Source organism: Carettochelys insculpta, chromosome 27 (genome assembly GCF_033958435.1).
Source record: "Carettochelys insculpta isolate YL-2023 chromosome 27, ASM3395843v1, whole genome shotgun sequence".
NCBI classification, from domain to species: domain Eukaryota; kingdom Metazoa; phylum Chordata; order Testudines; family Carettochelyidae; genus Carettochelys; species Carettochelys insculpta.
The window spans coordinates 11,225,608-11,252,225 of NC_134163.1; the positions used below are offsets into that span (position 1 = coordinate 11,225,608).

General features: G+C 59.5%; 1 protein-coding gene across 2 annotated transcripts; it reads right to left on the reverse strand.

The window, feature by feature from the left end:
- Positions 1–1,233: 1,233 nt before the first annotated feature.
- LOC142002172 (transducin-like enhancer protein 1) lies at positions 1,234–25,411 on the reverse strand. 2 transcript variants are annotated; one of them, XM_074978054.1, is made up of 21 exons: positions 25,238–25,411; positions 23,870–23,976; positions 23,067–23,206; positions 22,368–22,431; positions 21,732–21,776; positions 17,407–17,469; positions 17,174–17,215; positions 13,529–13,724; positions 12,951–12,967; positions 11,351–11,455; positions 10,815–10,859; positions 9,846–10,001; positions 8,126–8,264; positions 7,174–7,358; positions 7,017–7,093; positions 6,358–6,607; positions 3,151–3,398; positions 2,889–3,036; positions 2,608–2,758; positions 1,921–1,997; positions 1,234–1,634 (listed from the first exon to the last, which is right to left on the reverse strand). In XM_074978054.1, exons 2-21 carry the CDS (start codon positions 23,891–23,893, stop codon positions 1,527–1,529), a joined length of 2,280 nt encoding a protein of 759 aa, XP_074834155.1. In that variant the 5' UTR covers positions 23,894–23,976; positions 25,238–25,411; the 3' UTR covers positions 1,234–1,526. The 2 variants fall into 2 exon arrangements, with proteins under 2 accessions (XP_074834155.1, XP_074834154.1); XM_074978053.1 differs by having other exon boundaries at positions 17,141–17,215.
- Positions 25,412–26,618: the final 1,207 nt, after the last annotated feature.

The window sequence follows — 26,618 nt, forward strand, 5'->3', positions numbered from 1 at the left end:
GCCAGGCTGGAATTTCTAATCCTGGGAGCTGCCGGGCAGGGGCAGGGGAAGAGGGGGAATTTCTGAGATCTGCTGGGGAGGGTGGGGGATGAGAACAAAAAACCTTAGAAGTTGCTCTTGTTCTTCTCTTCCCCAAACCACAAATCGCTGCTTCCGGTCAGGCTCAGCAGGTGCTTCCAGCTCCAGCTGGGGAGGCAGCCAGCGCACGCACACAGCTCCCCGGGGGAGAGGGGGGGTGCTCCTCCCACCCCCAGCTAGGGACGGCGGGGGGGTAATTTTGCTGAAGGGTTGCGCTGGGGAAGGGGCACACGGCCTGGAGGTGGCCTTGCACAGCAGCTGGTACAAGCCCTCCCTGCCCTGCCCTAGCTGCTGGGTGCCCACTGAGCAGGGGCTGGGGGCCCAGCAGCTGAGCCGCGAGGGGCAGGTGGGTTTCAGAGGATGGGCCCAGCTCCCAGACACAGCCCCCTCAGCACGCCAGGACACAGGGGCTTGGGCCCAGCTGGCCAGGCCTGTTATTCCTGCAGGGAAGGGGAAAGAGCAGTGAGGGAGTTACAAGCGATCAATCCCCCGGCGGCCAAGGAGAGGGGCTGCTCTTTGCTCCCACCCAGAGTGGCCGGCCTGAGGACTCAGGCAGACAGACCCTACCTGCTGCTCGCCTGTTAGCAAACCCAAAGGAGAGGCCCACAGGCTGTGGGCACCAGCTCCGGTGCTTCGATGTCTCTCTGCAGAGAAAAGCTGGACGCAGGGCTCCAGGCTCCCTCCCTCCACCATCAAACTGCTTCCAGCCCGAGCCTTTTCCAAGCTCCCAAGAAAGCGGCAGCTGGGGCAGGAAGGAGCAGCTGCCACACTGGGGGCTCCCCCTCCTCTGGCTAGCCCGACTCTCCACCCAGGCAGGAGGAGGAGATGGAGTTAGCATATTGGCCTTGTAAATCCAGCGTTGTGAGTTCAACCCTCAGGGACCTGTTCTGAGGTTTAGGGCTGCAAAAGGAGGGAGGATTCAAATCATGTAACAGCTGCTGGCTTGGCCACTGCTGTTACCCCTGCTTTGAGTTGGGGGGGGGGGGGCGGGGGCACATAGGAACAGCCTGCGCCCCCCAGAGCACTTCTGCTCTTCTGACTGCTGCAGTGGGTTACCCAGAACAGAAGCAGCTCCGGTTTCCCTCACGAGAGCCAAGAAGCACTTGGGAGCTGGGCTGTAACGTAGGCTCACCGCTTCCACCGGGGGTCATTAAGGTGTTTTTTTTAATTAAATACAACTTAGCCAGGCAGGCGGAGCAGCCACCTCCTTCCCGACTCAGCCAGGAGCAATAATAATAATAATAAACAAGTGTACAAAAACCCCCCGGAGTTCTGATTAAAAACCAAACAGAACCAGGGCGCCCAGGCAGGCAGAGCGCGAGCGAGTCCTCAAGTGGGGGGAGGAAACGCCCCCTCCGACTCCCCGGCGCACTTCCAGGGATTCTTTGGAAAGTCACTGCTGTGGAGGTTTGTCCATGGGGCCAGATGTACAGCTGGGTCCCCCCAGCTCAGTAAATGACCTCGTACACCGTGGCCTTCTTGTCTCCCGACCCGGTGACAATGAACTGGTCGTCCGTGGAGATGTCGCAGCTCAGGACCGAGGAGGACTCCTTCGACTGCAGGGGAGAGGAGACAGCTGAAACCGGCTCATTTAACACGCCAGGGAGAAGTCCCTCCTGCCTGGGACCGCCGCAGACCTGATTTATAGCTGCTGGCCTTGAACTACTTAGCAAGCCCTCCAGGGAGACACTAGTTTAGAGAGCTGAGTGTTTGAGCATAACGGATTAAGACAAATTTACTACTGGGTTAAACTGGTCTCCTGCAGAGACTCTGGCCGCTGCCCCTGGTTGAAGCCCTTTCCTGCTGGTTCCCAAGGCAGGACAAGCAACCCCCTTTGCTCACCTGGAAGATGCTGGCTCCATAGGGCGTCCTCCAGGCATTCAGCAAATTGTCCTTCCCTGTGCTCACGAACCATTTCCCTGCAGCAGAGCAGGAGGCAAGATTAGCTCCAGCCGAGCACCTGTCACGCCCCCCCGAGGCCCCCAGGAGAAGAAGCAGGAGGGGCAGGGGGGATGTCTCCCCATCAGTGCTCCCGGCTGCCCAGGAGGGAGGCAGATGCCGCCCGGCTGATTAGCAGAGGGGCTCACAGCCAGCAGCATGTATCTCTTGGTGGTGCCCATCTGCACATTAAATTTATTCTGCACATGGATGGAAAAATGAGAGGGAGCCTCGCTCCCCTACTCTCCTGCATGCACCAAAATTTCACTCCACCGCCCGATGCAGCGGAGGAGTCAGGCAGAGCACATTGGTGGATTGATGCCAGAGGTGACACAGGTGAGACACTATCATGCTTCAGGGCACGTTGGGTTTGCTGCCGTGGGTCAGGAAGGAAGGCTCCTCTACTTCCTCCTCCTCCCACAGATGACCCCGCAGCGCTACCCAGGAGCAGCGTGCAAGAGGGGCTGCTCACATGCTGGGGAGGGGCTCCCCGAGCAGAGGGGAGATTAGGCAGGCGTCCCGCCTCTGCAGTGCTGCCTCCACAGCTCCGCCAGCCCAGCCTGCAGGTTAGACATGACAGCACGGCCCTACCGCAGGAGGCGAACTTGAGGGAGAGGACGCAACTCTCGTGCAGGTGGAGCTGGTACTTGTCCGGCTTGGCCACGTGCAGGATCTCCACGTTGCTGCTCTCCATGCCGACCGCCAGCCACTCCCCCGAGGGGCAGTAGCCCAGCGAGAAGATCTGGGGAGGAGGCAGAATCAGACACCAGGAAATGGGTCCCGGCCCGGCCAGCTGTGCAGGGGAGGGGCTAGCACAGCGCAGGGGCCTCCCCCATCCGCGTGGGCTCTGCGGTGGCTGGTGGCCCACTCACCTGGGAGCTGAAGTCGTGTTGCTGCAGCTGGCGTCCCTCCCGCAGGTCCCAGCACCGCACGGTGTTATCCAGGCCCCCCGTCCACAGCTTGGTGCCATCGTTGGAGATATCGATGCAGCTGGCGCCGTCCGTGTGGCCCTGGAACTGCCTGGAGGGGCCAGAGCAGCCGTCAGGAGCCAGGGCAGGGTCCCGCGGCACCTCCCCTCTCTCGCCGTGCCCCATTGCGTCCTGGGAAGGGGGGCTGGCAAGCCCCGGCGCTCACCTGACCAGGGTCTGGTTCTGCAGGTCCCACACCACAATGTTGCCGTCGCTGCAGCAGGAGAAGCAGACCTTGGCGTCCGGGCTGATGGCCAGGGCGTAGCAGGCTGGCGCCGAGGAGGTCAGCTCCGCCTTGATGCGGGGGGTGGGCGCGGCCAGGTCCCAGATGGACAAGGTGCTGGCCTCGCCCCCCACGATGAGGCTGCGCCCGTCTGGCAGGAGCTTGCAGGAGCGGATATAGTTGTCCCGGTTCTGGGGAGGGAGAGGGGATGGGGCAGACGGGTGAGTTATGGCTACAGAGTGGACATCTGCTCAAGTCCCAGCTAGCAGTTGTGGTCTCCCAACTGTGCGGAGAACTCCCAAGGGAAACTCCAGTGGAGGAGCCAGCTGTACTGGTGGGAGCAGACCCACACCCCAAACCCTCTGGAGCTGGGCTCCCAGCAACAACTGCCCAAGGGCGGTTTCTTCTCTTTTCTAGAGCACAATTGTTATCCCTTCACACCCACAGCATCAGGTCTCTCCAGCAGCTGCTAGCCAGACCCAGCTAGTTCTGATGCATGAACAGGAGCAGGACCTGGGGACGAGCAAATTAGTAAGGAGGGGGACATAGACCCTTCTCCCAGCTGGGATTGTCTAGTGACGAGGATACAGGAAGAGACCTGGAGTTCTATTCCCAGCTCTGCCACTGATTCTACTTGTGTCTTTGGTCAAGTCACTTAGATGTGCCTCAGTTTGCCCACCTATACAATGGTGACCACAATTCCACACCTCAAGTGTGTTCATAGATTTTAAAAAATACCACAATTGGCCCTTATGTTCATCTAGTCTAGCCTCCTTCTCAAGAGACTGGAGAACCTTACCCAGTGACAAATGTACCACCTACAATTACTAAAATACTCATTTTTCCTCTCCTGAATTCCCAGCACAGCTTGAAATTATCGTGACTCATCCACTTCCTTGTTTATGCATCAGCATCTTCAAGGTCAGGACAATGCCAGGAAGAAGATAGGGCAGCAATCTGGTAACCAAAGACCAGCAGGAAAAGATCACTCTGGTTTGTTGATAGAAAGGGACATACTTGAAATGGAGTCAGTGTTACAAAGAGCTATAAGCACCATCCACACCCTGGAACTGTATTTTTCAGGATGGTGCTCTCTCACTAAACAAGGGAATAAGGCCTGGAAAGAACAGCAGAAACTGACCAGCCAATCCTGCAAAAAAACTTATGGGAGATGGTTATCTTTAAGCATACATGTAAGCGTTTGCCAGACCAGGACTTTAATAGCTGCATCCAGGGGGAAAACAGGCGCTCCTTAAACTACTTCAGTCAAAACAAATCAATGTGGGGTGAGAACTTATTCCCTGTCCACAGTTCCAATCCGTTCACCGTGGCCTTTTAACAGCTCGACAGTGGAACAGTGCAGCTAGATTCTCCATACTGAGAAAGTTTCTCACCAGACTGAAACAATTCTGGACTCAGCTTTGAAAACCAGGCGCATCTGTGTGTGCTCATTCCTCAAATCGGGGTGCTGGCTACTGAAGGATTCTGCCTTTTGTACCTGCAGGGCACCTTTTATCTAAGGATCCGAGGGTTCTTCATAATGGCACCCCCCCTTCTCATCCACAGATCTTAAAGCAGTGGTCAAAGGTCAGTACTAACCCCTTTGGTTTCTAGATGGGGAAACTGAGGCAGAGGGAGGCAGAGTAGCTTGCCTGTGAGTGAACCAGCAGGCTAATGGCAGAGCAGGGAACAGAATCTGGCACTGCCCGCGAGTCCCAATCCAGAGCCCAGCCCACACTGCTTGATCCACGACACACCTCTCTGACATAGTAGCTCAGCGATATTAGCCCCAATTTACAGATGGGTCAACTAAGGCACCACGATGGAATGATTCGTGCCAGGTTTACAGGGAAGTGAAATTTGGGGACGGGGCAAGACCAGGGTTTAGTTCTATGCCCATTCACTTTGTAAAGTGACTCGCTGCGACGCACACACGCTGACACGCCGCCATCTCTTACCTCCTGCGAAGCCACAGCATTTTGGCTCATGGGGCAGGGGAAAGGCAAGCAGCAAGGCAGAGACACCCATCTGCTATTGGCCACAACTCCCAAAATCCTTTGCGCCCAACACCGTAGCTAAGCACGGCCGCTGAGCCCCACATCCTCTCGGGGGAGTTGCCGCTGGACTAACTTCCCGTCTCAGACCCTCACGTTAGCCCTGCCCCACCCCCAAAGGCAGCAGCCAGGATGGGGTGCGGGGGAGGGGAGATTCAGGCTACTTTGCCAACAAGCTCCCGTATGACTGGGGAGGAAACTTTGCCCCAGTCACTGCAGTTCATGGGGGGGGGGATGTCTCTGGGAGCACATGTGATCGGGGTGGGGGGGGGGGGTGTAACGGCTTAAATGCAAGAGGTCCATCTCGCTGCCTCCCCCTGGATACAGCCACGCGCTCTCATCCGCACCCAGGCCAGCCGGGGCCATCCCCCTAGGCGACGTGGGGCAGGAGGGTGTCCAGGGCCCACATGCACCCCGGTGCCCCTGCCCCCCACAGCACCACACTGCTGCCCATGAGTGTGGGGAGAGGCCCGGCCCTCCCCTGCGGCAGCCTGTCCCTACAGTGCTACTCCCAGGCCACACCACGCCAGGGAGCAGTGGGGGACGCTGCTCCCACCACCCACACAGTGCTTCTGCGGAAAAGGCGGGCAGGGGGCGGGGCATAGATACTCAGTGCCTCCAGCCACACCACACCCGCCCCCCCCCAGGGACATAAGAAAATAGAACCTGCCCGCCTGGATCAGAGCAATAGTCCATCTAGTTCAGTAGGTGACAGTGGCCCGTACCAAAGCATTAGCGGGGAGCATCCAGAACTAGGCAGATGGAGTAAGCTATCCACCCCCTCCCTGCCGCTGTCTCCTCCTGGCAGGCAGAGGTCTAGGGCTGCATCCCTGGCCGTGGTGGCTAATCGCCACAGATGGGCCTATCCTCCATCAACTTAGCCGGGTTTAAAAAAAGAGCTCGGTATGTGCCCAGAAGATCCCCCAGCAGGGAGTTCCGCAGGTTGGCCGTAGGCACTTCCAGATGTTTGTATTAAACCTTCTGCCCATTGATGTCAGCAGGCGACCCCCGGGCTGCGGGAAGGGTTAGACGGCACTTCTGTGTCCGCCACAAGTTCACAGATCTCGCTCACAGCCTCTGAGGAACAGTCCCTTACCAGGCAGTCCAGCTGTGCCACTGGCGTCTTGGTCCCAGCCTGCCCCACGTCCCACACCTTCACGCAGCCCTTGCCCCCCGTGTAGACGTGCCGTGTGGAGTTGCCGATGGTGACGGCGCAGACCACCTCGCCGTGGGTCAGGGAGTGGAGCTGGCGGGCGTGCCGGGGGATGCCCGTGCCGATGAGGGCGTCGGGAGGGAAGGGCACCGGCTGCATCTGCCCCTCGGCGCTCACGTGGAAGGAGTAAGCGCTGCAGTGCGGAGGGCAAGACATCAGCAAACCACATACAAGCGGGGCCCAGTCACCCTGCTGCTTCCGGAGAGGGCTTTGCACTAATAAAAACCCAGCCTCCAACCCAACACCTCCTCCAAGCCAGGGCCATGGGGAGTTGCCTGCTCAGAGCCCGCCTCTGCAGCTAGACCTGTTTCTCCAGCCAGTGCTCAGGGCTCCCCTCCCATGAGGTCAGCTGAGCACTTGGGCAGCCAGGTGAGATTCAGGTGCCGCCCAGCTGATTGGCAGAACGCCCTCAGGTGGCAGTGTGTTTCTACTGGTGGTGCACAGCCACACATGCCTCATCCAATAAAATTCATTCCACACACGGATGTCAAAAAGCCCACGAGGGAAATCTACATGCAACCCCCTGCTGGATGGACACTTACGGTTTGCCTGAGGTCCCTGCCTGCATGCCGGCTGACAGCCCTGGGAGGCGCATATGGCAGTGTGGGTCATAGGCCACCTAGCCAAGCAGAGAAGTCACCTTTCAGTCATCCCCAGGAGGAGGCTGGCCGCTGCCCACCACCCCACCAGGACACTCACCAGAGGTGAGCGGCCGTAGCCAGCGGCTCCCACGGCCGCCGCCGCCCCATTGAGCTGAGACGACACCAGGTGCAGCCCAGCGTAGGCCCCAGCCCCGGCCATGTCGCCGTTGACGGAGGGATGGGCCATGCCGAAGGCGGCTGGGTAGGAGGTCTGCACGGCCAGCGGGTTCCTGAGGCCCAGGGCTGGGAAAGGAGAAAGTCGTAGTTACTGCAGGACAAGGAGAGGAGTTCAGGGCCAAACCAGGCTATGGTGTAAATGGGCCCAACCTCCCCGGTGAGGCATCCGGGGGGAGCAGGCACAGCCTTGATCAGCACCAGCTCCAGGGCGAGCAGAGCTGCTGCCGAGCGTGGCCCTGGCGGGGGCACAGCAAAGTCCCTCTCACTGCCGCAGTCCAGTTCCACTTCTCGACAGCCGGATCTGCCGACTCTGCCGGCAACAGGACATCCCCCCAGGCGAGCAGATCCTTCTGCTGAAGAGCCCTGGGCAGATGTCTCCCTAGGGGAATGCAGAGGGGTGGGGGGCAGGGGCTTGCTGTCCATTGGCTCACTGGCTCTGCTCCTCTCCCTTCAGCCCCGACTCTATGGCTGCCCCACAGCTTCAGGAGCTGGGCCCTTGGGCATTTAGCCCAGTGCCTGTTCTCCCAGGACAAGGCCTCCGACAGTCACCAGCCTTGATCTCCAAGGTAGAAGCTGCTGGAGCGTCCCTTCCGCGGCACACCTGCTCCACCCAGGCTGAGATGTGCAGCCCCAGAAGCCTGGCTGCAGGTTAGCCGGGGGGTGGCCCACAGTCATCCCTCACAGAGAGAGAGAGAGACACACACACACAGCAGCTTGGGCAGCCAGACCCTAATGAAGCCTGTCTCCTGGATTGCCAGACGTTTGCACTGCATGAGTGTGAATTCTCCCACCATCCCCTGCCCCAGAGCCTCTGCCCTCCAGCCCCCCGCTACCTAAGGAATCCACCGAGGGCTTGGCTGCCGCTGGGCGGAATTGCTGGGCAGTGCTGCTGCTCCCGGAGCCTGGCGCCGTGGCCTCCGCTTGGGAAGTCGGCGTGCTGGACTTCAACCCAGGAGTCGCAGCTTTCTCCACCTGCAAAGGAAGAGCCTGACTGCAGCAGCCTGGAAAGCCCGACCCCCCGGCTACTGCCTTCACCCAGGGCCGTGCAGGGGACTGCGGGCTCTAAACCCCACACCGGAGCTCGGAGGCTGCACTTGCAACCAGGCTTCCCCCACCTTAACCCCCTCCGTGGTCGGAATAGATTTTGTTCTGTGCACTGAAGCATGAGTGGATGTGCACCACCCATAGAAACACGCTGCCGGCTGTGGGTGCTCTGCTAATCAGCTGGGCAGCACCTGACCCCTGGGCGGCTGCCCAAGTGCTCAGCTCCCAGGGAACGCAGCTTACAAGCCCTTCCCACCACAACCCTGGACCCCCAGCCACGTACCAGCCATCCCCAAGTGGCAGCCCCATGAGCCCCAGATTTGCTGCCTGGTCAGGAGCAGAAAGCTCGGCCTGGCTTCCCCTGAAGAGCCACTGCAGAGCCTGGGCCCCAGTCCTGCCTGCAAGATCAGGCCGCTCCCACCGGCGCGAGAAGGGGGCAAAGGAGGACTCTGGAGGATGTCTGCATCGGCTTGTTGGGCTCCTCTGACTAAGAGGCCAGGCACTGGTTTAAGTCACTGGCTCTGCAGGGACACAGTCACATCGCCCTGGCATGCGGAAGCCCAGCAAGCCATGCCAGTAAGTTGCACCTGGCCGCAGAGCTGTGCAGCAGGCAATGCATACAGGCCAGCTACTTCCATGCCCACTATGTAGAGGGGTTAACACAGGAGCCTGGGGCGGTGCAGAGACCCTGCAACTGGCCAGCAGACCCATCCCACCCAGGGCAGAGCTGCGCCTGGGGGTTATCGCTAGCAAGGGGATTACCTGAGAAGCCCAGGAAATGTTCTATTCTCTGCCACCTCCCCAGCTTGGATCAGCAGCAGGGTGGGCTGCTCTGCTGCAGGGATTTCCTTCCTTCCCAGGGCCAGCTGGCTGCAGTCGGACCCCAGGGTCCATCAGAGGCGGGAACAGCCCCATTCCCACCAGCCCGGCACTAGCCACTCCGCTAGCGAGAGGCACAGCCTGCCCCATGCAATGGTGCTGGCTCCGCTGTGCCAGGCGGAGGAAAAGACTGACTTGGCTGTCAGTGAAGCAGCCATAGAGCTTTTAGGGATTGGTTTTACATGGTCACTTCCACTGTTTCCTGGACACCAAGCGCTTGGGCGGACACCCATAAGAGATCAGAAAGCCACCCTCTGCCGGCAGCGCGTTTCTCCTGGTGGTGCACGTCTTGGTGCTCATAAAAATTTATGCTGCCCATGGATGGAAAACGTTACGCGGGAGCGCTGGTCTCGAGCAGGACTGCACTGGGGGTGCCTAGCCCGTGCCGCCGTCACTGCTCTGCTATGGTTAGCAGGCTCAGATACACCGGCCTGTACTACAGTCGCCCTTCAGAGGGCCCGATTCTGATCTCACAAGCCACCACAGGAACGTAGATGAGGATGAAACCAAATGGGAGATCAGATGCTGACGGCTCTTCCCATTAGGGTCAAGAGGATTTTGCTTCCCTGCCCCAACCAGAAGGAAACCAACCAAACCCTCGGCAGCTGCTCCCAGAGCAGTGCTACTTACCATGGGCTGGTCCTTGCTCCGGGACGGGGAGGCGCTGCTGGATGAGGCCATGGAGGTGGGACTGAGCGGTACAGCCTCTTTCTGCTGCAGCGGGACCTTGTCCACCCCGTTCTCCCGGGAGGAGTAGGAGTGGACGCTGTGCGGGGAGGAGGGGTCCTGTGGGGCAGAAAGCACAACTGACTTCGGGGAGGGGCACCTGCCGCTGATGGGTATGGGAGCCGGGCACCTCCAAAACACCCAGCAGGGAGGGCGGACAATAGCCAGAGGCAGGGTGAGCTAGTGGTTAGAGCACAGGGGTGTACCAGGCCTCTGACCTGCTGGGATCAGAAAGTCAGACCCCACCTGCACTTCCCAGCTCTGTGCTCAGCGGTTAGAGCAGGACCCCTGGGTTCCACTGCCACCTGTTGCCCCCCAGTCTCCGAGGCCCAGCTGAGCCTTGAGTGACAGGGCCAAGCCCTCCCACAAGGCAAGGAGGCTCACAGAGTGTCCAGAGCAGCGTTTCTTAAACATTTTGAGGCCAGGGAGCACCAAAAACAATATCGTTTTTTTATGAGGCACAGCCACCAACAGGCCACGCCTGTGCGTGGGCCGACACCAAGCCGTCCCGCCGCCACAGCCCACACGCGGCACGTCATTGCTACGCCGCCGTATAGATCGGAGAAGGAGATGCCAGAAGGGAGGGGCTAGAACAACGTTAGCTGCGTTGCAAGATGGCTGCAGTTCTCATGAGATGTAGGAATTACGGCTCAGTGTTTTCCATTCCTGCCATCACCGAGAAATGGCTGTTTCCTGCAAAACTGGGAGTGGTTTTTCCAGGCGCTGGCGGCACCCTTGCGAGTTGTTTGCGGAACACCAGGGTTCTGCAGAACACAGTTTAAGAAACGCTGCCCTAGACCCCTCGGGACGGAGCCTCTCTCTGCCCCTCCCACGGCCAAGCACCCGCGCCGGGGTGGGTTCCCCACCACTGACCTCATCCACCACCAGGTTGTCTTCGCTCTTGTCAGCGTCGCTGCCCTGAAACGCAGAGAGAAGCGTGTTTGCACACAGCAGCCAGCATGGCCCCGCGTTCCCCTGGGCCGCGAAGGAGCAGCTAGCCGCCCCCTCCGCCCCCCAGAGCCCCTGGCTCCAAAGGAGCAGCCCCCCACAGACCCACATCCCCCTGGGCCACGAAGGAGCAGCTAGCCGCCCCCTCCGTCCCCCAGAGCCCCTGGCTCCAAAGGAGCAGCCCCCCACAGACCCACATCCCCCTGGGCCATGAAGGAGCAGCTAGCTGCCCCCTCTGTCCCCCAGAGCCCCTGGCTCCAAAGGAGCAGCCCCCACCCCCCCGCGACACCCATAGTCCCAGGCCGTGAAGGAGCAGCCGACGCTTTATCCCAACAGGTCAGGGCACGGCTGGCTAGAGACAAGCCCAGAGAAGTACCGAGAGGGGAGGGGACACTGCTACCTCCCCGGCCCAGGAATATCCCCTCCCTCCGGTCCCGGAGTGGCCGCAAAGCCCTGCTCACGTAGTCCGTGACAAAGTCCTTCTCCTCGGCCTTCCTCTTCTTGCTGCTGCTCAGGTACTCTGAGATGGCGCGGACCCGCTCCCCGTTGGGCAGTGCCAGCGAGTTCTGGGGAAGGAGATGGAGCAGCTGTGGCAGGTGGTGGAGATGGCAGGCCCAGGCTCAGCCCCCACCCCTGGGCCCCTTTTTGGAGGGGGGCTGCCACCCCCACAAGGAACACCCAGGCTCCCAGCCCAGCTTGCACAAGGGACATTCCCACAGGGCTGCAGGACAGCTGGCCTCTGCCCATGGCAGCCCTATGTCATTAGCCCTTCCCCAGCTGTGGCCCTGGTCCCCTCCCCTGCAGCCCCCAGGACAGCCCCTTCCTGGCCAAGGGGGCAGAGCGCAAAGCCGGAAGGCGCGCCAGCCAGGAGGGGGGCGAGCGCCTGATTCCAGGGTGGGCACCTGCCACCTCCTTCTCCAGATGCAATGCAGCCAGACGGGCTATCGCCAGGCCCTGCTGCGGGGACATGGCTCCTTCACACCCGCGGTTCAGAGCAGATGAGGGACTGGGGGAGCGGGGGTGGTCCGGCTACCCAAGAGGCTGGAGCCCCCAAGGTTTGTGCTGGGCTGCAGACAGGCTGGCCGTGGGGACTGTATAAGCTGGGAGCGAGCCCCTGCCCCCAGAGGTGGGATCTCCCAAGCCAGGTTGCACTGCATTGGCTGGTGACCCTCTCTCAGAGCAGGAATGGCTCAGGTTCACCAGCTCGTGCTCACCGCTCCGGCCGCACGCCCTGGTCACGCTGCCCCAAGCCTTGGCCCTCTCCTACTCCCACCCCTGGCCAGCCAGCTCCGTCCCGCAGCTACAGGGCAGCTGCCATGCAGGAGCAGGGGGCTGGTCAGGAAAGGGTCTGTGGCAGCCAGGGGGACACCTAGAGAAGCTGCAGGCAGGGAAAGGAGAGGACCATTCCTCCCCTCTGATGTTAACCGCAGCTCGGCTTCCTCTCTCCCTTGTGTGGAAGGAGGAAAACCCTGCCTCAGTCTCCCCATCACTAACCTGGGTCTAAGCTTCACTGGCCTCCCCTGGGTAAGCACCCACGCACCAGGGGCTGCTGTGGATCCGACCCAGCCTTGGGCGGTATCAGACCAACTGGAGCCAAGGAGAAATGCCCCCGGTTTAAACCCAGGCAGGGATGGGGCCACAAGCTGCAGCATCAGCCCGAGCGGGACCCCCAGGCAGGTTCTGCCCTGATCTGAAGGGTGCGGTGCCCCCCCGCCATGGGGTGCACCCTTCCCCGCCTCCACCACTAGCCAGAGGGTGGGCCCCCTCTGCAGAGGGGTGCAGTGCTCGGCCCCCTCCCAGGGCCGGGGGGGCGGTCAATCCGCCGTGCCCTTGGCCGCCAGCCAGCTCCTCACCAGCTGCACTCGCACCGTGGCTGCTTGAGGTTATAACCCCTCTTCCAGCAGAGCCGCGCCTGCCTCCCCCAGGCCCACGGGAGACCCCCCCCCCGATTCAAAGGAGCTTTTAGCACGCCCCCCACCCCCACCCCATCTCCCCGGCCAAAGCCTTTGGCAGCTGGAAGGAAACAATACGCCGCCGAGGAGGAGGACGACGACGACTTACGGGACCCAGGTCTCGCTCTGTCTCCATGGCAACGCGGATCAGCAGCCGGGCAAGGAAGGAAAGAGGAGAGAGGGTGCTGCTGCTTCCATCTCCGAGCCCCCTCGGCCCCCCACTCTGCCCCAGCCCTCGCTCATTTCCCCGGCACGTGGCGCCTGCCGCCACCTCCGTAGCCATAGGCCAGCTGCCCAGCCTGGCCCAGCGTGTCACTGGGGCGGTCACCGGAGGTGCCTGCCTCAGCATGGGGACCTGTGGCCGTGCGACTGGGACCGTCCCCTCCCTGGCTGGGGCGTGGGCCGTTCCCGGCCCTGCAGCGGCCACCCTCCGGCCCGAACCCCAGGAGTTCGGCGCAACCCCCAGCGAGGCTGCAGGGGCAGGAGCTGGGCTGATGCTTAACGCAGGTGGGAGAGGCCGAGACTTTCCTTCCTTGAGGGGATCTAATGGAAACTCACCTCCCTGACCCCCAGTCTCTGGACACAAGGCGAAGCCACCAAGGAGGTGGGGGCTTCATCTGCAGCCCCCCCCAGTCGCTGAGCCTGCATGCTCCAGCCCCCGGGTGAAAGCCCAGCCCCCTGCCCTACCTCTGTGCTCACAGTCGTGAAGCCCCCGGTCGTCCTTCGGCAGGAGCTGGGCCTGAGCTCCCAAGGCCCCGGACAGAGCCAGCAGCCCCGAGGCGCCGCCGATGCTGGCCAGGCTGGTGGGCTGCATGCCGGAGGGGTGAGGGGTCAGCGGGATAGGTGGGGCGTGCTGAGACAGGTGCTGTGCCTGGAGCTGATGCTGCAGAGAGGAATGGCCAGGCGGACGAGTCTGAGCACGGCCCCCAACCTGCCGGCGCCGGCCCTTCCCCGCCCTGCCCTCCCGGGCCAGCCCGACCTCGCCGATGTCCCACGCTAGCCAGGAGCCCCCAGCAGCGAGATGGGCTGAGCCTCCCTCCACCTGGGAAGGACCCAGAGATCACGGCCAGACAGCAGCCCGAAGGACACGGCCTGCTCGCTGTCACCCACGTGGTACCTGCGCTACCGACAGACGACTGTGGTTTCCAGGGCCCTGAGCCCCACACCACATCCTCTTCGAGAAATAAAGGGAGAAGTCACAACTCCAGGGACAGGAGAATGGAGCCCTCTTCGGGGAAGGCCCGGGGTACCCTCCCCGATAAGGCGACAGCAGCCAGCCTAACCCCCTCGCCTCTGTCGCAGCTGTCTTGGTTCCCCCTGCGATATCCCTGGCAGGGAAGGGAGAATAATTCACCACACACAACAATCCGCTGCTCCTCTCAGCCACCGCTTTCCTTGGTCACAACAAAACGGTCCCTCTCGTTTTTTCCCACCCATGGGCAGAATAAATTTTGTTCTGTGCCCCCAAGGCAGGTGCAGATGTGCACCACCTGGAAACACACGCTGCTGGCGGCGGGCCGCGCTCAAGTAATCAGCTGGGCCGCATTGGAATCCCCCCTGGGTGGCCGCCCTAGCACTCAGCTTACAGGGAACATGGGTCGCAAGTGAGTTTTAGACAGCTGCTATCAGGAAGAGGGTGACAGAAATCTACTCCCAACAGGCAATATTGCTTGCAAAACCAACCCCCCAAGCCCACTCCTCTCTCCTCCTGAGCCCCAGCTCCCCTTCAGATTATGCAGAACAAAGTCCATTACAAAGCCATTTGCATTCAGCACACCTGGCCGTCTACATCTCTGGCTCTCTGCAGCCAGAGGAGGCTGTTTCACTATTGTTTAGTGTCCTGTTTGGCTTGCATTTTTCAGGGTTGCACTGCACAGGTGGGGAATGACAGCAGAATTCTGTTTAAGCAGAATCCTTTTCAGAGAAGCACCTTGCACGGTGTCAGGTTTTTATAAGACGATTGTAGGAGAATTTGACTTTTTTTTTTTTCTAAAATCAACACAGAGGAGGAATCTGGAGTCACAATATAGCTTGATTGGGTCTTTTCAGTTAAAAATAGGCAAGGCAGGATTAGAGTTTTGTTGGTAAACGTCATTTTTCCAGCACACACACAGACACAGTTCCACCAATAATCAAAACTCACACAGATAGGCCACGTAAGAAAAACGTTCCTTGTGAACTCATCGGTGTTTGATTTAAGGGTTTTTACCAACACATAAGGAGATGGTGGCCATTTGAAAAAGTGTAAAGCTTGACAAACCATTAGAACACTCTCTCAGCATCTACTGCCAAGAAATAATGATTGGCTGGTCTACCCATGATTTCCCACAAGGGCAAAAATGTAAAATTATGCTTAATCAATAACAAAATTACATATAAAAAAAATCAAATTCTGCCAAGCCTTACTAAAGGTGGTGATGTTTGTAGCAAATTAATCCCAGACAACCCGAGCCACAGAATCCTCAGCACCAGGGTTCCCTCTAATTTTTTCCATCCTTGTGTGGAATAAATTTTGTTATGCGCACAGAGGTGTGGTAGATGTGCACCAGCAGTGGCCGTAGATGCCCTGCTAATCTGCTGCAACTCAAGTCTCTCCTGAGCAGCTGCCCAAAAGCTCAGCTCACAGGGAACACTGCTCAGCACCCAAATTTACTGAGCAGCAGCAAAATCGCTTCACACCTCTATCATCCAGCCCTGCTGTGACCCAGCTCCATCATCTGAAATCCTTCCTCTTCCATAGCGCTCCTCTGCCTCCCGGAGTTATGCAAGCGCTAATGCTCTTAGATCCCCATTTGAGAGGCCCGCCTCTTCCCGCTCCTTCATTCTGCTGCTGTCACATCCAGGCCCCTCAGCCTGATTCTCTGCCGTGTTCAGCTTCCCCATCGCAGCCTGCAAGCGACGAGCTGCCAGCCCTGCCCGTCGCAAGGCTCCATGAGGCTTCCCCAGAGTCTGTGCCACACGCCGACCTCCTCACACGCCACATTGTGTTCCAGACGCTCTGCTCAGCGTCTCCTGTCCCCAATCCTTGGCACGCGGTGCCAAATCCAATTACCCCGGTTCATTATCATTTTCACGTCCCTGCCTTTAAAGGCGCTCATAATCTGCTCATTAACTGCAGCTCTGGAGCAAGTTGTCACCGTTCCTTTATGAGGCCCCTGCTTCCTTCCTTGACTTGGGTTTTATTTCTGCTCACTCTTCCCCTCTGCTCTCAGCCCCGGGGCAGGATTATCCTCTGCACAAAATCCCCTGCAAACTCCTGAGGGCCGGCTGTGCACCCCATCCAACCACCTGGCTAGCTCCGCCGGAGACAGCCATCTTAGCTCGCCCAACGTATTGGCACCTACGAAGGGGCACAGCTCCACTCATACCACTCCGTGGCCCTGAGCAGTGGCTGTTCTCCAGCCCTCAACTCTTCGCACGGCCCCCATGAGAAGGGGCAACCACGCATTAAGACAATTCTAGGGTGTGCAACCTAGATCCCTAGAGGGGTCAGGCGATTTAGTTCATCCCTCTGCAGCATGCAGCAGGGGATTGATCACGCCAGCGTTCCCTGTAAGCTAGGGGCTGGGGCCAGGAGAGATTCAGGTGCCACCCCGCTGATGAGTGCGGAGCACCCAGCATCACCCACAGTGGCAATGTGTTTTGATGGGTGCTGCATGCCCGCACATGCAACAAAGTTTATTCCGCACACAGATGCAGAAAATTAGAAGGAAGCTCAGAGGGCTTTTCCGGGGTATCTTTGCAGGCACACGCTTTGCTGGCATCTTAGGGAGGGCGTCCCCTCCTGCTAACAGTGCCAGCCACTTCCATCCCAACATGGAGGGCGTGTCTCACTAGCAGAATGCAGGCGTGGAGGAAGGCTGAGGTCCCATGAGCACTGGCCCTTTAAAAAACTAAACACGCCCCCCCCCCACCCCTTCTGCCCTGCACAGGGTTCCCCAGAACTCAGACTCCATGCCCAAATCTTAAAGAGCCAGGAACGAAAATAAAGCAGCTTAGGGGTCTACCCTAAGGCACGGAGAGAGGGACAAAGCGTTAGCCCCACCACAGCCTGTTCCACCTGGTCCTCACCGCCCCCATCTTCCCACTGAGCTCATTATGGGATAGAAGCCCCAGGTTCCAGACAGCAGCCGCTCCGGCTAAAATAGGCCAATCCCCTCTCGGGGCCGCGGAAGAGGTGCTGCCTGGCCAGGGCCGACGGAGAGCCTTGCTAGCAAGGCGCAGACGGGGCAGGAGATGCAATTAAAGCCCGAGCAGGGCAGTACACACTGTGGCCAGCAGCGGGGACGGTCCACATACCCCGATTGCCGCGTTCAACTCTGCCATAGTCACCTGCTTGGCTCGTTCCACTGCCTGGACCACTTGCTGCTGATGCTGGGAAGAGACCAAAAAGAAGATCAATTCTCTGGTCACCTTTAAAGAGGCAGGGAAAGGAAGCGGCCTGACCAGAGCCTCCCTCAGCCGCAGACGGAGGTGCCTGGCTTGCCCGGAGGCTAGGCCCATGCATGGAACCACGCCCGCCTGCATGGAGAACACGCACCCCTCCGCCCGCAGGTTCCTCTCACCTCCTGGGACAGGAACGGGATGAGCTGGGCGCAGATCACGTTGAGCCGCTTCGCGATCTCCGTCTGGAAGGAGAAAACGCGTGTCAGCTGCACAGCAGAGCTGCTCCTGCTGCACCCGGGCAGGGCTGGCCGCAGTGTGTTAAGACCTCCACGAAATGCCTCTCCTTGTTTTGCCCCCAAAGGCCGCCCATTGCCAGGCCCATCTGGAGCTCAGAGATGGCATGCCCCTGAGTAGGAGGATGAGCCCCACATCCAACGTTTCCTCTAATTTTCTTCCCGCCCTGTGTGGAATAAATTTTGTTGTGCAGTGAGGCATGTGCAGATGTGAACCACCAATACACACACACACTGCCGGCTGTGTGAGCTCTGCTAATCAGCTGGGCAGCACCTGACTCCCAGGGAGGCCACCCAAATGCTCAGCTTACAAGGAGGGATGGAGGTTCCACCAGCGTTCCCTGTTAGCTGAACACTTGGGCGGCTGCTCAGGAGAGACAGGTGCCACCCAACAGATTGGCAGAGCCCCACCCCCCAGCCATCCACACATTTATTGGTGGTGCACAGCCGCACATGCCTTGGTGCACATAATAAAATTTATTCTACCCGCGGATGGAAAAAATTAGAGGGAACACTGGATGCCACTCGACTTCCCTAGGAAACTAGCAACAGTCTCCCCCAGAGTGAGGAGCCAAAGAGTCGTCACCTCCTGCAAAACCCCAAGGTTCAGCCAAACGTGAGCTCAGCATGCCTCCGAGCCAGCCTGCTCCACAGCTCGCCGAGCAAGGGGTGGGAAGCCCACAGCATCTCCAAAGCCAGATCCCAGCCTGCAAACCAGCCGCAGGCCTGTCAGTTACGCCCCACTGCCCGAGACACCCCCCCGCCCCAGTGCACCCGTCTCCCCATGGCCGACAACTCACGGGCCAGGCAGCACCTGGTGTGGCTGACAGTGGTCTGCCCTGCCGAGATGCCAACCCTGAAACAGCTCCTCTCCCTCACCCCCCCAGCAGCTCGCCAGCCCTGCCGGGTGCTATTTGATGCTCTCCGTGGTTTGCCAGGAAGCCCTGGAGAGGTGCTCTCCTTACAGCTGCTGTTTTTCTGCAACACTTGAGTGCCACAAGCAATCAGGAGGCCTGCGTGAAGGAAGAGAGCCAGGGCGGGAGAGGAAAGTGTTGCTCTTCAGTCTATGCCCCCAGCTACTAAGCTGGGCAAGGCCAGACAAAGAGGAACCCCCCCCCGCCCCACCACGGTTCCAGCCGCAGAAGTGAATTAAAGAGACACGGACCTGCTGCCCCCCTCCCCCAACCAGGGAGACCTTCACAGCTCCCCAGGAATCAGGGGGTGGGGGGATTCTGACTGAGGAACCCCAAAGATGGCTCAGCACCACTTCCCTTCCCCAGGCTGGTTCATTCACACAGCCCGCAGGCCTGCTGGGTGGGGGGTGGGGGGGGTAACAGCACATCCCCCAACTCTCACAGGCTCTGAGTAGCCACAGCGGGAGCCCCCCAAGCCTGGCTTTTAGCCCCAGACCTCTCCCCAGTCCGCACGGGTCAGCATGACAGCCCCAGAGAGCGGACGTGTGCCGAGATCCCAGCGGGGAGCGAGATGGGCCACGCAAGCCACAGGCAGCCTCTGGGGTGGACCCCCAAATCAGGAGATGGGTAGGGCCCAGGGGAGGAGGCGGCCCGAGAAGATGACCTACCACCACCCCAGGCAGGATCAGAGCAGTCAGACGGAGGGGAGAACATCAGACCTATGCCCAGCTGGCCAGAAAAGGGTCCCCGCATCCTACGGCCACCACCCACGGGTCCCCTCCCTTTATCATGGTCTTACAGGGTGACCCAAAGAGCCATCCAGCAAGGGGGACTCCTGGGAATCAGGAGGGCTGCTTCCATCCCCAGGGACCTGGGAAAGTCCCCTCCCCGGGCCTCCCTGTGGCTTGCACGCTCTTCCGGGAACGGGCAGGTCTGGTCTGTCCAAGGCCTGGTACAATGGAGCCCTGCTCTCAGCTGGAGCCTGTAAATCTAATGATCTTATTGGACAGCTCTTGCATATCCATGGGAAAACAAAGCCAAGAGCCATGTGTTCCCTGCATTGTGTCCACCCCCCCGCCCTGAAAAGGAAATGGCCCCTGACCCACTCCAGCCCCCAGAAAAAAAAAAATATTGGCAGCAGATAGTTGCTGGGAAGGATTTATCCATCTCCTGGGGCCGTCAGTGATGGATTCTCCTTCCTAATGCACTGATGGGCAGCCAGCTCCTCAGGGAGCGCTGCCTCCAATTCGCTGGCGCTCGTTAATGTGCAATTTACTGGCACTTTAACGCTCTCAGCATGAAAAATGATCGTGCTGTTTTCAGGGCTTTTTCCGCCCTCCCCCCACCCCTCCGCCGCGCAGGCTATTTTGGGAAGAAAAGTCCAAAGCCAGGCAGATTTGGGGGGGCGGGGGGAGAGGGAGGGTGTTTCCGAGGACAAACATGCCTAAAATATCACACCAGGAGCTGCCTGCAGCGACTCCCACCTTGACTGCAGCAGGGTTCACAGGGCTGCACAGAGCGGCCCTTGAAACCAAATCCAGCCCTTTCAGCAGCCGTGCAACGACTCCCCTGTCGAACGCTCAGGGCTTCCTTCCCAGCCTAAGCGCCGGCCAGAGAGAAGAAAGCCATTCCAGCGGGGCTTGGCCCGCTCTCCTGCCGGCCGCTTCAAAGCTCTCCCGCGAGAAACCGGTGCGCCCGGAGCGAGAAGTCGGACAGCGCCGGGCGCAGCAACAAAGCTCAACTAGAGGGACATGGCTGGGCCCGAGAGGCAGCCAGCATCAAACAGGAGGGCAGAGCCTTTGGACTAGGCTGCTGGTTTGACGGCGAACGGCTGGCAGGAGCAACGGCGAATCCCGGCGCGCGCTGGCGAGAAGCGGATCACCCGCACCCTGTTCCAAGCGGACGGCTGTAACTCCCGCAGCTGCCCCTGATTTTTTGGCAGTCTCAGCAGAGGGGCTAAGGATGATGGAGCAGCTGCCGCCCAGAGGTCTCCAGGGCTGGGACCCCTCCCCAGCCTCTGAAGACTCCAGCTGACTAGAAGGCAACCTGCTAAACAGTGCATGAGCCGCTGAGGTTTGGGAGCTTCTCGAGAGAAGGGCAGGAGACCCGGCTCAACCAGCCATGCGCTGGGCGAACGCATCCTTGGCCGGCCCATTCAGCCGCTCGTCCGTTTTATTAACGAGGGTCCTTACTGAGCATTAAGTTAATGACACGCGCTTTATGCCAGCCGCTAGTGGCGCGCGATAAAGCAAAACCCAGTGGGGCTGGAGCAGGTTGGCAGAGGCAGCCGGGGGAGCAGGCACCGGGCCCGGGCGGGAACAGGACGAGACCCAGCGTCAGGCTCCACCTGGGACTCCAGGAGCGGCAAGCAAAGGAGAGGTGCCAGCCCGCCGTGGCCTCCTGTGCAGGCAGCTCCCATTTCTCACAGGAGGGCCGTTGGCTGTCAGAGCCCAGACTTACGGGCCCTCGTTAAAAGTGCAGACAGAGTGCTGGCAGGCGGCCAGCGGCACCTGGAACCGGCAGTAAATAGGGCTGTCGGCACAGCAAGCAAACAGCCGGATGAAGTGGGGGAGAAGGGAGGAACTGGGGCCATTTCCCTTCAGGCTCCTGCTTCCCTGGGTGGCTTTTTCCTTCGGCTGCGAAGGTAGCTGAGCGCCAGACCAGCGATGCAAACCGGGAGCAGGGCCGCCTGGGTCTCGGAACCAAATGCAACCCTGGCGGGCAGCTCCCAACAGACCCACTTATGCAACAGCTGGCAGGACGCAGGAGGGAGGGGGATATGAGTCCATGGGGGGGAGTGCGGAAGGGATGTACTTGGCTAAGGCACATGCTGCCAGACTCCTCTGCTGCCTCTTTAAAAATAGATGAGAAGAAACCTTCTGTCTCCGAGCAGCTGGTAACCCAATGCGCAGTGCAGCAGGGGGAAGGGAGCAAGGAAACACTACAGGCCTGTACATTGTCCTCCTCTTGTGTGCGGAATAAATTTTGTTATGTGCGCCCAGGCACTGGCAGATGTGCACCACCAGCAGACACACACGTTGCCAGCCATGGGCGCTCTGCTAGTAAGTTGAGCTGCATTTGAGTCTCTCCTGGGTGGCTGCCCAAGAGCTCAGCTTACAACGAACACCAGCCTGACCCTTCCCAGCCCCCAGCTACCCGTGTTCGGCGCAAGGAGAAAAGCGATGGGGATGGATTTATCTGGGACAGGGATTGGCCAGGAAGCGGGAGGAAAGGGTGAGCCCGTCTGTGGGCAACCACAGACAGCTGGCAGGGCGACAAGGCGTGCCACAGACTCACCTGTTTGTGCATTTCAATGTTCAAGCCATAGGACATCTCGTAGTACTGCAAGGAAAGAACGCGGAGTTAGCCGGGGAGAAGCAAGGCGAACAGGCCAAGCACCCATTGCAAAATCCTCTCTGGCGCACATGGGCAAGGTCACCCTGACCCTGAATTCATGCATTCTTAGGATCAGACGATATTGCCCCGAATCTCTCTGCTAGGAGCAGGGTGAATGCTCTTCACCCCACGGAACAGGGAGACAATGCAGCAGCCAGGACGGTGGTCTTCAAACCCATGCCCCAGGCCATCTCTGCAGCTCACAGCCTGGCCCCATCTCTCTTCCAGCAGAGATGGGAAAAGGGAACCTAACATCAGCTCCCAGCCCCTTCTCTGCAATTCCAGCACAAGAGCAAAGATGGAGCCTCCTGGAGCCCTCCCCTCCGCACGCAGCTTGGGGCCCGCTCGACCACAAGACCAGCACGTTTCTCCCACCCTCCCCGGCAGCCGTAAGATGCAGCCGAGAGCCAGCGAGGCAGAGCTCAGCCGCACTCATCTCACCAGTGAGGTCCCCCAGCCAGACCTAACCCGCGTTGTCATGCAGTCGCTGCGGGAGCGGGGCGCACCCACCCCACTGACTTCAGAGGGAGCGCTCACCATGACGTAATGTCGCTGGATTTCTGTTTTCTCGGTTGCCAGCTTTTCACATTCTAACTTCAAGCTGTAAAAATAGAGAGAGAGAGACACACACATCCACACCCCCTGCCAAGAGAACAAGGGCTGGGCAACGGCGCAGACAAACAAGGGTCAAGTAAAACAGACTTGCAAAAAACCTTGGGCCGGCCCACCCTTCACCTGAAGAACAGACTTACTGGGTGGAATGCATTAAGTTTCATCTGCCTGGAAGGGAGGAACCGGCAAAGGGGATATTTCAGGGGGGTTCACAGGAATTATGGGCTTTCCTGCTCCAAGGAAACAGGTTGCAGGAAGTTTCAATGTTGGCTCAAGCTACCAAGCAGGGGCAGGGAAAGGTGGTACGTTGGGGGGCCAGTTTGCATGAACCAACACCCGTCAAGAAGCTGGACCCTGGAGATCAGGCGTTGGGGGAAGGATGCACGAAGACCCCTGGGACGAGGCAGCCCATGTTGAGAGGTACCAGAAAGCCTAGCCACAAACATGAGAGAACTGGGCAGCGTGGCACAAGGACAGCGTTTCGAGGTAGCTTCTTGCCCACACTGGAGTGGCACGTCACTTCCAGCCAACCTCGCTCTAACGCCCAGCCTGGGGACAGGGGAGCGTTTGCTGCCAAGCCAGTTAAAATGCCACAGTTTCTCGCCAGCACTGTCAGCTTCTTACCTGTGGTATTGGTTTTGCAGGAACTGGAATTCTTCCTTGATCCGGTCCAAGGTCTCCGGGTAGGTCAGTTTCAGGGACTGAGAGGTTGTGGAAACTGTGCTGGCAGCTGCCGAAGCTACAGCAGGTGCCTGGAGATGAGCCTGCGTGGAAGGAAAAGGGCAGTCACCACGTTGGTCAACACTATCCCTGCACATGCCCCAAGAGGTCTGGGATGGATCAAGTTCCTGAGAGGGAGATCAGAGGCTTCCAAGACCATGGCTGCAGAATCCCCAGTTCCTAAGGCCTCTGTCTCCACCCCTGGCTGCATCACAAGGGAGAGACGAACTTTCAGGGAGGGGACAAGCAAGGGAGAATGGTCACCAAGAAACCAGCTCCTCTAAGGGTTCTCTTTTGCCACTTTTTGAGTTCCTCTTGCCAGCATGGGGTTAATAACTAAAAACTGGACAACCTTAGCCCCAAGACCAGCCTGGGATGTCCCATCAGAGGGTTATTAAATCAAGCTTTTTCTAAGCCCTCGTACATCCGCAGAAGTTTCTCCAGTTTCAAGGCAATTTTGTTAAGTCCGTGCCGCGCCCCATGTAAATGCTGGTGGCTTCGATTCTCTTTCTAAGAGGAACTGGGACAGCGCTGCTTTTTGGGCTGGTTGAAATTCACGACAGCGGTGGGACTCTCATGGAGAGAAGCCCAGAGTTTCTCCTCCACGGGGCAAGGCAGACAGACCGGCCTTCAGGAAAACAGCGGTGGAAGGGCTCCGTTTAACACAGGGCTGTGACAAAGGAGCAGAGTATAATCGGGGCACTCACCGGGGGTCGATTTTGGGGGAACATTTTTGGAGCAAAGCAGGCCCCAATTCCAGCCTTGTCTCAAGCCCCCTCTCCCCTCACAAGAGCCTCTGTCCCGGCGAGGGACTCTGAAAGAGACAGGGGTCAGCCAGGTTCGAACCACGGACACTCAAAAAACGAGCATCTCCTTCCCTCCTGAGCCTCCACTGCCACCCATCCTACCCCCGCCAGCCAGCCACGGCCCTCTACCTCCCCACGGCCCACCGAGCAAGGCGAGACCCAACCAAAAAATGCTTCTTAAATGTCAGTAGTCCGGCCTCTGCCGCGCACCCCTTCTCCACGCAACCCAGGGGAGCCATTGCACATGCACAGCAGTCCCTCTGCCGCCCCCCAAGAATCACTTCACCCACAGTTTGACGCTAGGTCCCCTGAGCCCATCTAGCCAACAAGCCTTCACCCACCCCCAGGAACCCACTCACCGTGGTCTAACACCCGCCACCCCCCCCCAGATGCCCATTGCCCAGCTCTGTCATTAAGATCCGCCCCCCCAAGGCCTGCAGCTCCTTCCTTCCAAGCACCTGCTTGGCCCACAACACTGGACTAGCCAAAGCTCACATGGTTCCCTATGCAGCCCCTGTGTCTTCATGGGCCACCCACACACCCTATGACAGCCTGCACCCGGGGTGGGGGAGAAACTCAACCTCCCTCGGGGGGCGGGGGGGGGTCAAACCCTTGACAGACTACAGAGCACTCCCCACCCCAGACCCCTGGCAACCCCACCACCAGAGCATAGGGCCATGCAAGCAATCCAGATGCAGGGGAGCAGCTAAAGGGAAGGCCAACCAACACCCCCCGCCCCCCCAGACTGGGTGATGCCCTGGCATCCTCCCATCAGTGCCCACTCTGCGGCTACCCCAGACAACAGCCCCACTGACTGCCTCGCCACAAGCCACCCACCCACCCGTCTGTCCTTCCTTTCACCCCAGGCACGCTCCTCCCCCTTAGCCCCCACTCTTGCCCTCACTGGTGATCCTGCCACACTCCCTCCTGCACGTGCCCCCCTTGCACCCCCAAAAGGGGCCCCCACCCTGAGCCCTGATTGGTGCTCCCGCACCACTGCCCCCTTGCACCCCCAAAAGGGGCCCCCCACCCCACCCCAAGCCCTGATTGGTGCTCTGGCACCACTCCCTCCTGCACGTGCCCCGCCCTTTCCCCTGCCCCACAAGTGTCCCCCGCTCCTTCCCCCGCCCCGCACTCCCCAGCGTCCCCCTCCCTCCAACCAAACAATGGGCCCTGCCCCTCCGCAGCAGGTAGCGCCCGGCGGGCAGGGAGCGGCCCCCGCAGCCCCGGCCGAGCCCGGCTCCGGCTGCCGCCCCCCGGGGGACTCACCGCGCCCGCCGCTGGCCCCGAGCGGCTGCACCCAGAGTCGGGGGCTGCCCGCGCGCGCTCCCGGCCGGCCTCGGCCCCCGCCCGCCCCGCCGCGGCGGCAGCAGCAGCAGCAGCGTTGCGGGGAGAAAGCGATCAATGAACTAGCGCCAGCTCCACGTGGGGCCTGGCTCGTGCGGGCAATCGCCGAGCCGTCTGGCCAATGGGAGCGGGGCGGGAGCGGCCCGCCCCCACGTGGGCCACGGCTCGGCTGCTGCCGATTGGGCGGCCGGGACCTGCCGCCAGAAGGATGTGTCAATCTGTGGAATGCGACGGAGCGGAGAGGAAGATTAACCCTTAAAGGGGCAGGAGCGCCCAGATTTGGGGATGGGGGGAGAGGGAGAGTGCGTGTGCGCGCGTAGTGCGAGAGAATGAGGGGGCGCGTGTATGTGCAAAATGCAAGACAATGAGAGCGTGTGCAAACGGGTAACGTGCAAGAGCATGAGAGCAATGAGAGTGCGCGTGTACATGTAACGTGCAAGAGAATGAGAGCGTCTGTGTACCTGAAACGTGCAAGAGTATGGAAGCATGTGTGTATGTGCAAGAGGATAAGACCATGTGTGTGTGCATAACATGCAAGAGAATGAGAGTCCATGTGTATGTGTAACGTGCAAGAGAATGAGAGCAATGAGTATGCGTGTGTACAAATAACGTACAAGAGAATGAGAGGGCGTGTGTCTGAGTAATATGCAAGAGAATGAGAGCGTCTGTGTACATGTAACGTGCAACAGCTTGAAACTGTGTGTGCATGTAACATGCAAGAGGATGAGACCACATGTGTACACATAATGTGCAAGAAAGTGAGCGTGTGCATAGCAGAATGTGCAAGAGAATGAGCGTGCATGAGAAAAACAGAAAATGAGTGAGTGAGAGAGAAACTGAAAGAGTAAAGTGCAAGAATGTGAAGGTGAGATTACACACTGGAGGGGAGATTGCACAGGCCAGACACAAGCACAGTGACACAATTGTGTATGCGAGACAAGAGCACGTGGGCAAGGCTGCCTGGGCAAGAGTGCGCATGGGAGATTATGTTGCATGCTAGGGCTTGCAGACAAGAGTGTGTGTACAAGAGTGCTTGGGTGAAAGTGTGCAGGTGCACAAAAACACACAGGAGAAGCTGCGTGTGCAAAAATGAACAGCAGCGTGCTGCAGAAGGGAGTTGTGTGTGTGGAAGGAATCAGGCATGAGTTGTGTGTGGGCTAATGTGTCAAAAGACTGATCCGGATTGTCGGAAGCGATTGTGTAAGTGTGTTGCGCATGTGCACATAACTGAGGATGGGCACAAGAGTTTGGGCTGGCTGAATGAACAAAACAGGCATGTTAGAGAGAATGACCATGAGAAAGT